The sequence below is a fragment of the Thermobia domestica genome, chromosome 13 (assembly GCF_964235325.1).
Source record: "Thermobia domestica chromosome 13, izTheDome1.hap1.1, whole genome shotgun sequence".
Lineage (NCBI taxonomy): Eukaryota > Metazoa > Arthropoda > Insecta > Zygentoma > Lepismatidae > Thermobia > Thermobia domestica.
In genome coordinates, this window is record NC_137466.1 from 130,355,006 (window position 1) to 130,368,266 (window position 13,261).

The 13,261-nt window shown below is 33.9% G+C and overlaps 1 protein-coding gene across 1 annotated transcript in view; it reads right to left on the reverse strand.

The window, feature by feature from the left end:
• Window positions 1-8,407: 8,407 nt before the first annotated feature.
• LOC145668508 (venom carboxylesterase-6-like) overlaps window positions 8,408-13,261 on the reverse strand; it is a 57,268-nt gene continuing 52,414 nt past the window's right edge. The window contains exon 10 of the mRNA XM_081736475.1: window positions 8,408-9,901. Within this exon, the coding sequence (XP_081592601.1) occupies window positions 9,682-9,901 (220 nt within the window). The 3' untranslated portion in view covers window positions 8,408-9,681. The remainder of the gene's footprint in view (window positions 9,902-13,261) is intronic.

Here is a 13,261-nt window from a genome sequence, read left to right on the forward strand (position 1 = left end):
ATTTGTTGTCTTACCGAACATCTAGCTTCAATAAAACACTTATGCCACTGATAAAGAGTAGGCCTTGGGTAAATCTCTTCCATACTTCGTAAAAAAAAAAAAAAAAAAAAAAAGTTACACAGTTGTCGCAGATTTGGACTCTTCAAACCAAAACACACAGCTAGCACGCTCGGAACCAGTAAAGGCAGTCATCTTTTCTGCAACTACCGCTAGCATTTGCGGTGGCTTATTTCTGAACTAGTGTACTACGTGAGTCAAAACTTGATGTATTTTGCAACATTCAAGCCGGAAGTGGTAGCAATCTTCCATTTCGATTTTAATGTTAGTCGCAATGCAACAAAAATGGAAACGGATACCAAGAAAAGATTATTTAATATGGACTCAGTATTATAGATATATAGACCTCTTTTCAACTCTTATAATTCTACTAAAACCGGAAATAGTTGAAGTCCACTATGACTTCCGGCTTCAATATTGATTCTTATGAAGCGAAAGCACTAATAAGTAGATTTGGATTTAAAGTGCAAAGAATTGGTTTATTCTATATTTTAAAATCCCGCATTGAAACCGAAGTTCTAGTAGTTCTGTCGTTTATGGTTTTAATGTTCGATTTCCACAGAGAAGAAACTGTAAGAGAGAGTGATAAATCGCTTTCGGTATAGACTCAACGTTCCAAGGGTAGGTTATCGTTTCCCTCATCTGTTTATTGAAACCGGAACTAATAAATGTATTACTTCTGGCTGGAGTATTGCACGGGCGCATCCACGGAGGATTACCGGGTCCACACCCCCAAAACTCATAATTCAACATACATTTCTACACTTTCTCAATAAAAATGTACTTATTTAACAGAAAAAATGATTGATGTAGCATGAAAATTTAATCTTTCACTTCATCTGTACTCTTAAAAAAAACAATCTAGTTCTGTATTTTTTTCCGCTTGAAAATATAGGTGGAAGTATTTTGCAATTACTTATCGTTTTTTCGGGTGTAGAATTGTTAGGTTATTGTTTAATTTTTTTACAAGCCCAAAATATTTACTTTTACTTAACTTTCAAAATCTACCAGTCTATCAATGAACGACTATACCGCTTGTTGTTTACAGTCTACCTTTAATTGACTTATACCAGTACATTTAATACAGAAACCTTTCTGTATCCCCAAAACTAGTACAATAACATAAGCCACACCTGGCTTTACCATATACCTAAAAATATCAGAAGCCTTGGCTCTTCAACTTAAGATATCACTAGCCACTCTTGGCTCATCAATCCCATATATCAATACCAACATTTGGCTCTAGCTTCTCTTAAACATACGTATAACTTCAGCCACTTATGGCTCACATTCCTATCACAACACAATTTTTCATTATTTATATTCATAGTAACGCCTTTCTTTAGTTACTACGACTTCTTAGCACCTTGTGAACAATCAATATCTTTGATACCCTAACAAGAATAATACCCATTCAATATTATATAGACGTAATGGCTTGGAGTATTGGAACCCTCCCTAAATTTTTCCTACGTGGTGTCTGGAGTATTGGACTCCTATAATTTAGAAGTATACCGTAGCTTCACAAAAAGTGACACGGAACTAACTTGTTTAATAAGTAACCAGGTGATATAATCGAGAGCTCTTAGGGACCCTTCAAGTTCTCGAATTCTGATTGAAATGTTTCTTTTCATATTTTCAGTATGCCTTAGTGGTGCATTACAACACATTAAAGATTTTCATGTTAAGCGAATAAGTACTTGTACTACTGCAGATGACATCCGCAATACAGGATCAAGGCTTGAGTTGCAATTGTGCAGACATTAGAAGAGTCATTTATTCATAGACATGAGCGTCTCTGGCGGGGAGACGGGGGGGACGCGTCTCCCCCAATATTTTGAAATACGAAATATTCAATATTTTATTTTAATTTAATTTATTTAGATACTCACTAGCAGTTATATCATTTCCTTTGATGTCCCCCCCCCCCCCAATTTTACATGCCAGAGATGCCAATGTTCATAGAGTATTGTTATTTATGGGAATCTTAACCTTGTACAGCAGTGGAGGAAACTCGCAGGCACTTTCACCAGACCCATTTTCTTTTTCTCACGTGATTTTGTATTTGTAAACAAAAATATTGTTTTATTGTTCTGTGACGCTGGTAATAAGTTAAAAATACACAGAGAAAGTATGTGTATTAATAACATATTGCAAATCTGTTGAATCAAATCTACATTTTTTATTTTATTTTTATTTTTTTTAAATTTTTAGCAGATGTAAGAGATTATTGCTGGCGAATTCTTCTTAGAGGCGTCAAAGACCATCAAGCAAGTACAGGCTAATGAAATAAAATTAACACTGAAAATATTTTTAAACTGCAAAAACATCATTAAAAAATCATACACATACAAAAAATTATTATCATTATTGATTCTATTGAACAAAACTTACTTAAACGCTGAGATTTTGCTTTTATCAGTTCAACACAGAAACACACTAAAATAATAATGATTACAACCAATCCTCTAAATCTATAAAATATTAAGATAATTTGAATAAAAAGTGAAAATGATATAAATATATTGTAATTTATATATATATATATATATATATATATATATATATATATATATATATATATATATATATATATATATTAAAAGAGAGACTATCTTAAGAACTTCAGTTTTCTCTGGAAAGTGAGAACCAGTGGAAATTAAGATCGAGAAACGTGGAAGAAACAATTCCAGGCCCTAACCTGAAGTTAAAAAAAAAAAAAAAAAAAAAAAAATCGTCATTATTTCCAGAACCTGCCAATAGGCAGAATACTTACCCCTTCAATGCACCGTGTAGTTGATTAGCTACACACTTAGTTCTTGCGTATAAATCTCACAATAATTGTTTCTTTTTGCAAGTGCATTTTGTTGCAGCTTGTATACATTCCGTTTTTACAAGTGCTACAAACAAACGTTCCTAGAATGGAACATTATTCTGATATGTTGAATTTTAATGTGTCATGTTCACAAGTAATAAAACTTTACAACAGACACATGGGAGGAGTTGACTTGTTTGATACCATTATGGGTAGACAAAATACTTATGAGATCTTGAAAGAGGTATCTTAGGCTATTCTATCATCTTCTAGACATGGAAATTGTGAATTCGTGGATTCTGTATAGACGATCAGAAGAAAGCAAGGGTACCACTACGATTATGAAATTTAGTCAATTTCGCATGAAAATTGCTCAATGCTTATGTCAGTCTGGTATCTGCGGACCTAAACGTGGAAGACCAAGCAACGTCCTGGAGGAGCAGACTCAAGTAAAGCCAAGAACCCACAGCACACATGCCTCCAAGAGATGTAAGGCAAGACCAAATAGGACATCTCCCTTCACACTTGGAAATACGACAAAGATGCAAATTTCCTGGATGTAAAGAATTCTCCTGAGTCAAATGAAACAAGTGTGGGGTTGCACTATGCTTCCACAAGAATAAAAAACTATATCAAAGCATTCTATATTCTATAATGCTGTTAAGGCCTCTGAAGAACTGTGTTTTCTTTCACTACAAAACTTTTTTGTGTGTGTGAAATGATAGTTATGTCTTATCTTTTAGTTATTTTATAGTAAAATATATACATATCTAACATCTGTGAATGTGTAAAAGAAGTTTCTAACATTTAATATTACTAAAACTAAAAACAAACGCTAACCACGAAGTAGGTATTGTGACACGATTTCAAAGTGTAAATTACATTATGTAGCTAAATAGCTACAAATAGTTAATAATAAATTATTAACCTAAATTTTGATCATAGGGTTTAAAATTTGTTTTCATATAATTTACAACGTTAAATTCTACTCATGGTACTTTTTTAAAGATAAAAATCATGCATTTAAGGGTTAACAATAGTACAATAATCTCAAAAACTCAAAATAACGCCATCAAACGCCAAATTATTTAAATAAACAATTGTATAAAATCACACTTGCTTGTGACTATGAGTAATTATTACTAGTTGTTTCCCCTAAGCCTTCGGCCTGCTGTATGTTATAGACTAAAAAAGTGGTTAACTAAAAATTCTGATTATTTACATTTAATATTTTTATTAGTTCTCCCAGCAACCATTCCAAACTACACACCACATTTATGTAGCTATTCAACTACTTCATTATACAGGCAAGTGATAGTGCAAGCAGAGACATCTATTTCCGCGATTGTCTATTATTAGGAATTAACGCAAATGTCGTAAAAAAATGTACTTTTGTTTAGAAACAATACTACGTGCATTTACTATAAGCCACTATAAGAAGCAGACGACAGGAGCCACGTGATGGAAGAGGAACACCAGAGCCACCGCTATACAGTAGCAGCTATAAAATTCAGAGGATCGACACAACTGGCATCACTCACTGGCTGATAAAGTCCCCTCTCTCAGCTTGATGTGGGACTTTTAGGGAACCTTATCCTAACCCAAGCCTCCTAGTTTGCAACGGAACTCTAAGGCCTCCTTCCCATTTAGCTTTCAGTAGAGCTCTGTTGGGAACTTAACTCCTCTTGTAGCTTGCAATGGAGCTTTGAAAGATTCCTTACCACAAAACCACCCAGCTTGTAGCGGGAGCTTCGTGGTTCTCCTTTCCCGCCTAGCTTGCCGTGGAGTTCTGTGGGACTCCAAACTCTTTCTGCTTGCAATGGAGCATTGAGAAACCTACCAACATTACTAAGCTTGCAGCGGAGCTTTGTGAGGAATCCTTCCCTTGAAAATCCGGCCTAAGAACAACTACATATGTACTTTTCCTAAATTTTAATGAACTTTGTACTTATTTAGTTTAACTGTATTGTATCAGGGAATTTTGTAATAAAACGGGTAGTGGAAGAAAACGATTCCCGTGTGTAATTGCTCTACCTACTACCTGCTTTAACAGAATTTTACAATATATATAATATGGGTGTTTGTTACAGTAAAAATGCGATATTCGTTAAAACTTAAAGTCAAATTGAGATTTCAACGGGTTTACAAGTTCCGTAGTCCCTACACACAAAAAGTGTCTGTCTATTCGTCCGTTCCTCCTAATGTACACTCTCTAGAAATGATACTGTATAACGTATCGAGACCAAATTTTTAACTTGAGGCTTTTATAGGATTCTCCACGACGATTTTCCGAATTTTCTTCCTATCCCTAAAAATAAAAGTACTTTACTGAAGGGTGAAAATTAAATGTGATTTTCTCGTAAACGGCTATAACGGTTTTGTTCATGTTTCATGAATCAATATTTCATTAACAATCCTATACTGCTATATAAGTCGTTTGCTCTGTGAAAAATCCAGAAAGTGTAATTTACTCATGGGATGAATTTTTCCCGGATGATTTTCTCAGGAATTATTCAAACAATTTTACTCATATTTCATAAATAAACGTTCCAGTAAGAAACCTACAATATATTTCTTTCAATAGATGTAGATATTTTCCTACAATAGATCTTTCAATACTGTAAAATTCTTTCAGTATAAAGAGGTAGAGCAATTACTGTAGACGGGAATTTGGACTTTCCCATCACCTTTTATTATAAAATTGTCTTCTTAAATACAAAAGGTATACAAAAGCAGTTCCACTAATAATTTGGGTAAGATAAAGAAAGGAACCCAATGACCAAGCGTCTTAGGGCTTTTGCAGCTGATGTTCCTCTCGGTGACCAAGCGTCGTGAGAGGGGTTTAGGTGGTTTGATCAACCTGGATAGATTGATGCTCGAAGATGCGTGCTGCTCTCTTTTATCCTGGAGTGTCGGCTGCCATCGGTGATCTCAGTCTTGCCGATTGCTGGCGAATGTGGGCGACTCCTCTTCGGGTCCGTCGTCTGCGTTGTTTTTGTTTATTATTAACACGTGTAGTACACATGATTATCGCATGTTATGGGGACATGCGGAACCTTACAATATATGTCCTGTTGTCCTTTCCTCTTAGAATTGAGAAGATACATTGAAAGATCTGGTACCAGATGGTAATGTAAAATAAGGAGAGCCTCGTGATCTAAATTCCTGATTATGATTGCTTAGTTTCGAACCCGGAATGGAAGCCACGGATCAACTGACGTCGATTGTCAGTTGGTTGGAAAATGAGGTACGTAGTGTGTGTTTCTTTACATCTGTTACGTTAAATATTTATTCTTTGTGTAAAAATGGCTTGATATTTTGTCATAAGGATATCCATGAGTATACTCAATGTATTTAAAATGATTATCAAGGATTGACATATATAGACACGAACAATTAGAATTTGTCGTAGGCTATGTTGGAATGCGCTTTGTGAAAAATGTCTTCTAGGTTATTCCATTGGGAACTGTATAACGGTTTTACTATTTATTCTATTGTTAATTATTAGAGCAACCCACATTATGCTTTATTTTTAATTTCAATTATTGATTTACATTAATCGTGTATAATGTATAATATTTACTATACATTAAATATTCTAAATATATTGATCTATTTATTAATATGTTATGCAACCAGTTTCCTTCATATTTAATGAACTTTCTACTTAATGCACTGTAAAGAAATATGCTTTACTCGAGTCAGTTTTTTAATCACTTGTGTGCGCCTTAGAGGTGCATATATACAGAAAGTAATAGATGCACCAAAAAGTACAGAAAGTGCTCAGGTTCAAGAGGTACACATAACAATATAGTGTGGAGTTCTTGTGCACAAAGTTTTCCTGTTCTTTTCCTATTTTCTTTTCTCCACTTCAAAGGATTACAGCAAAAAGTTTACAGAAATAAAAATATGCTTTTCATTGTTGCATTGTTGTGTTCTCAAAGATTTTGCATTGTAAATATCGGTTTTAAAAATATTAATACAGTATGTTATTGTTAACTTGTAGTTAAACAGAATTTTCTAAGAATTGTGCTATTGGCCTATATATATATTAAATTATGCTTTATTTTTAAAATTATGCTTTTAAAATTAGTTTCTTTTGGACCCTTAGACAACCACAACCATGTTCAAGGTACCAACCATATGTGAGTTGCTGATATGCTTTTTGTGATTTTTCTGCTTTTGGATTGCCCTATTAATTATTTTGTGTACTGTTATTTTTCCTCTCTTTTTTATTATTGTTTCCCTTATTTATAATAAATTGTTTGTCCTTGTTATTTGAAATATTACATTTGTCATTGCTAAGTAATATCCTTGAACAACTGAAATAATTTTTGAACGAAGTTTAGTAAATTAAAAGGAGAGAGTGAGATATATTCATTATCAGGATACGCTAAGCGGTCTTTCAGTACAGTACCGGCGAAAACTCTCCCTACCTTTTGTTTCAGGATTATTTTCCCGGAGCTGGAGGTCAGGTCTATGTTTTGGAGGTTTAGACTTGTACTTTTTTCTTTCAAGTATGGATTATTGCCCCGAATGATCATCCGGAAAGAAAGGGGATTAAGAGTGTTTTGTTACAGTATATGGACAGAGTTTTGGAATTACCTATTATTTTCTTTGTCCTCTACAATAATGAATAATTCTTATTATTAATTTTCTTAATGTTTAAATATTTTCTCCGGAATTTTCGCCAATCAATGTTTACGTATCACAAGTAAAGATTCTGTAATCATTTACTCAAATGCAAGCGTATTTAAAGTTAGTTTAGATTTTGACATTTCATATTTTATTTGTTGAATAATTAATTGTTGGAACATAGTGTTGAAGTTTTGTTTTTTTGTTATCAATGATAAGAGTACTTTGCTCTATTCCGATTAAATTGTGTTGTTAACTATCTGCACTAATTCATTTTATTAAAATATAAGCCACGTGGATCGCAGCGAAAGTTGAATTCGTTCCTGAACTGCTTTATGAAGTCAACACATCAGAAGTAAGCAAGAAGTACTTGTATCTCTCACAAGTGTATTTATGTACATGTATCAGTGATATCTTTTGAGATATTATAGATAAAATCCTATACTGTTTTCACTTTAGCGTATAGGAAAAAGCAGCATTACATTTATATTCTTTATACATGAACATTTTTGGAATTTTACATATGGATCTACGCTGGAGTTCGATTAATAACAACTCTGATAATAATTATGTTGGAAAGGAGCTGTATTGTAATTTAGCACTTTGAGTAATCATTCTAAGTATTAACTTCCCTAAAAGCAAGGAGAAAACACAGCAACGAGAATACGAGAATTCACAATTTGTTTGATTTTAGTATTTTTCGTTCATCATTTCGAGTAACTAATATTCAACAAGAAACAACTTTTTTTTTTTGTACTTGTAACTAAGAAGTAATAAACCCAACTTCGTTTGACCTTATTTTATTGTGTTTTGATGTGTATTTAACACAAATTTTGTGTACACTTAACCTATTTATTTCAAATGAAAGTTGTGCAGAGGAAAGGACTTAGAAATTACATGTTCAGAAACATATTTGCAATTTATTTTTCTGTTTTTATCAAACTTACAGGGAGTTTTCGGTTTAGGCAATTGTTTTTTCTATAACAAATATATATGTATAGCTCATTTGTAATAACAAACATAATAGTACATTTGAATTTACATTTTCTAGATTCAAGTCAACACAGGCAAGAAACATCTTCAGAAAAGAAATTAGTTAAATCAATAAATTATCATTTTTTAAAAAAATCAGATCAAATGCGTTAACATTTTCTTTTACTTGCTTTATTTCGAATTTTAAAATCATAGTAGGTTAGATAAACATCATACATTAGTATTATTGAATGATTAGCTAGGCAGGTAGAGCGGTAAATATTTTATCCTTCCTGTTAAGAGAATTTTAGCTTTATATTAAAGTAAACGTAAAGTCAAACAGAAAGTATTGCTATGACCAGATCTGATGCTGGGCTGATGCATCACTGTCCTTGGTATACTTGTAAGAAAACGAAACAAACTATCTGTTATTTCAACATTTATGTCACTGTAAAAGTTGGGAAAATTTTAGAAAATCTACCTCCTGTTTTCCCTTATTTCGAATAGTCAGAAAATATGTACTTTCTTTGGTCAATTGTATGAACGCTCGTATCCAAACATTCATTTAATTTTAAGCTTTTATACACTTGATTAAAAAAAGTGTAGAATTGGAAATGGTATTATATTGCTTTTATTGTATCTCATATTACACGTAAGCGCGTTACCATAGGTAGATGTTTTCTTTTTTTATTTATACATTGGATTTCCGAGTGCAGGTCCCAGGAAACTTTTTTTTTTTACCCTGATATACAAAAGGGATACATGATTTACATATTATAGTAACTATAGTCATGCTAGTAACTATAGTCATGCTTATCGAGTATTTTACGCAAATATCTGAAGTAATTTCTTGTTTATTGATCAATTACTCTCTTGTTTCCCAGATGCTACGTTTCTTTTTATGATATATGTTAATGTAAGTTCTTTCACTTTTCTCGCTACGCATAACACCAATTGAAACAATCATTGTTGAAACAATCAGCAATCAACAATTAGTTTAATGGAATATATGGAAAGGTTTAGAATTGAATCAAGTTGAAAACTAAAATAGTCTCCCACTCAATTGAATGTTTCTGAAGCCATTACTGACAAGTGTAACAACAATATTTATTGTATGAAAATTATTTTAGAACCTATTTGTTTCAGGATTTGATTTCGCAATGCCCTTACCACCATAACAAACTCAGAAGATTTATATTTTGTTAGAGCTCGTCCTTAGTGAACGAGTGCCACTCAGAGAGGTACCACTGTCTTTTGTACACTGGCATCGATCTCCAAAACTGAATATTTGATCCTCTAAAGTATGAGTTCATTTTCATTTGCGATTTGATTTCCAAATGAGGGAGTTCGTCTAACTGGAGATTAATGGAAGGCACTGGCGTCCACGCCGAATTCACATCCTTTGGCTGTGGCAGCGGATTACTGTCAACAATAGAAAATGACATTATGTTTAAGAAACAATTAAAATGATATTAAAAAGAAACTTACACAGAGTGATATATGTGTTAAATGAACCAAACTAATCAATCAATTAAACGCAACATACAGTATTATAAGGATAACGACGATAAGTTATTAACAGTACGTCTCGTTCCTCATAACCTTGTGTTTTTTAAGTTCAGAAACACAGAAATCCTTGTATACACTTGTAACGTATATAGGAACCATGCAGCCCACAGTTCGTGTAACTTTTACTTACGTTAACACGGTCAAAATACATTAAATCAGGCACGACAACTTATATCACTATTACCTTTATTCTCCAAACTCCATTAATTATTCTTTTCTTTCTTCGGTTGTCATAGCAACGTTTAAATAAACGACTATCTGCTGTTATGATAACTATAAATGCAGATTACACCTATAAAACCAACATATATATTTCAACTATTGAGATTAAATCTTATTTCTTTCTATTTAGAATCAACAACATTCTTTTCTTCTTCTTCTACACGACAGATTGTGTACTTTTATACACCGTTGCCCAAAATCAAGATATAAAAATAGAAGAAATTACAAAATAGATATACAATATCGTTGTACACTGTCCATGATTTCAAATAAATAATGTTTATCTTTTTCGCAGAATTTAGACATAATTATGATACGTTCCAAAATTTGTAATTATTATTATCATTATTATTATTATTATTATTATTATTATTATTATTATTATTATTATTATTATACTCAATTCACTGTGAGCGCAGGATACCTGCATATTATTATATCATCAATCATACCATCTTAATCACTGACGCAAATCCCGGGGGATGAGGGGGGACATGTCCCTTCCAATCTTGGAATGGGGGACTATCCCCCCAATAATCCGATTTGAAATGTGTTTTTTGGGGGGGAAGAGAGAAATGAGATGATTTGTGTTCGATTGCCACAAAGGAAAGTGAGACAAAATTGATGTCCCCCATAATAAGCCTCAAATCTGCCCGCCTCCCAATGTTGAAGACAACTCTGCTCCACAGCATTGTTTTTCAACTTCATAAATATTTTGAACACCGCTTTAAAAAATGATTATGGGAACGGTCTTACCCGTCCCCTCAATGTTGACAGATTTGTGCCGCTGATCTTCAGGGGTGTAGTAGAAAAAGTTGATAACCCTCAATTTTATCAAAATTGAGTTAATACGTTATTATGCATTGTTGTTGACGGCAGAAGGTACTCACCATCTTCCAGTTCAAAATTCCTAATACAGATGGCAGTACAAGTCTTTTTTATAACCATCCACATCCCAGATTAGTACGGAGGAAACTTGATTACCCTTGTTTGTCAAAATAGCGTACACGAAGGATTTTGAACCTCTTAAGGAAAATGAATAATATGAGATTTCCTTCACAGAGTGAAGATGAAAATAGTTCATTTTGTGATGACAGTAACAGGGATCCTGGTTAGGTCCCGGAAACGTTTCGAATGTCTTCTAAGTACGAGGTAAGCGAAGAAATTCCACAAGGTCAAAGGCTACGAGGTCAAGTGCTTTGCTGGTTAGCAAGTTTTTCCACGTTTTAATGATAACCTTGTAGCTGGTCATTATAATTTTGTTATTAAAGGTCTTGTATATTTTTTGTTATTACCAATATTCCGTAATATCTATATTATTGTGTTGATTGAATGTTTAGTCATAATAAAGATATTTTTTAACTTGTGTGGATTATCAAGTTTTTCCACATACCCTGTAAGCAATGGGTTGATGAAGATCCAGGATTTACGAAATAATGGAGTGTCAACATGTGAGATAGAAACTCAGCTTGAACTTCAACAAGGACGAGCACAAACTAGGCAAGACAATCTAAATAGCTACAGAAAAGCTGCAAAGAACGATGCAAATATGCATGTCATTAGCTTTGGCCTAAAGCAAGCTCTCCCAATACCACGACTAACGACGGGACCAGCTTTCTAGAAGCGCAAACTATGGGCATATGACTTAAGTGTGCACTTTCACGAACATAGAACAAGGATTCGTCTTCTTTTGGGATGAGACGCTTGCTGGCAGAGGGTCTGACGAAATCATAGGCTACTAAACAATTACTTCGAGAAAAATGGCATCTGAACTAAAAGGCTTGTTGCCTTTTCTGACAACTGTGGCAGACAAAACCAGAATTGAAGGATGATCGCTTACTGGATTCATATAGTGTGCACGGTACGTTTTGAAAGAGTGGAACACCACTTTCCAGTTACAGGACTCCCCATGCTACCTTCAGATGAAGATTTTCGTGTAGTAGAGAACTACATTTGAAATCATGTAATGCATATATATATTCCAGGTACGTAGTTGGACGTTTCGGAGAAGAGGTGTAGAAAGAAGCCTTTCCAAGTGTGTGACATGAAACAAACGAATCTCCTAACTATAAGAGATTTTAGCGATAAGATCAAGCGCACCTTCATTACTATCAGCAGAACCTCAATCAAGCTGCAAGATGTGATAAAATTTCCATTTTCCGAAGAAAACCCATTCATATTTGAGGTATCGCTTTCCTGTAATATTGAAACCTGGGAGCAAGTGAATGTATGCAAGAAAGGAAAACCACCCAAATGAAGGATGTAGGAATTAGATTTCTGGGTTATCGCCATCTATGACCATTTAGCCCGTCACATTTTGAGGGATGACGTCTATCGGCGAGCACCTATCCGGGGAAAGACAAGGAAGGAAGAGGCAAGGAAGCTATATAATAGGTACCACCCCGGCATTTGCCTAGTATGAATGAGGAAAACCCAGAAAAACCTCCTTCAGAATGGTGGGCCTGAGAAAGCTTTTACACTTTTTCGACTGAGTGCCCCACCGGGAATCGAACCCGGACCGCTCGCACAAAGGGTAAGAGCGTTAGCGCATATACTACCACTCAAATGAAAGAAATCTCGTAAGTATTCAGAGCTTCGACCCATTAATCGTGAGAAAGCGAAAGACGACTGTTCCTGTACAGTTACATACCGTCCATTCACATTCAAAACTTCTACAATCATGCTCTGAACAACCAGGACGCAGCACAGTGTGCAATACTTGACGATGGTGAAGAAGGCAGTGATAGCGAAAAATATGTAAAAAAAAGAAAGAAAGAAAGAAAAAAGAAACGAAAAGAAAAAAGAGCTTACAGGTAACTATAGTTTCGTATATTTAAAATATTCCTGTGCTTTGCAATTTTAAACTAATAATACTGCACAAAGTTTAATACTCATCTACTCTACATACTTATAATCCATTGAACAAAATACAATAATATTGTAAAATAATAATATTCCAATGTTATTTGGATATGTGAACACGATTTCTGG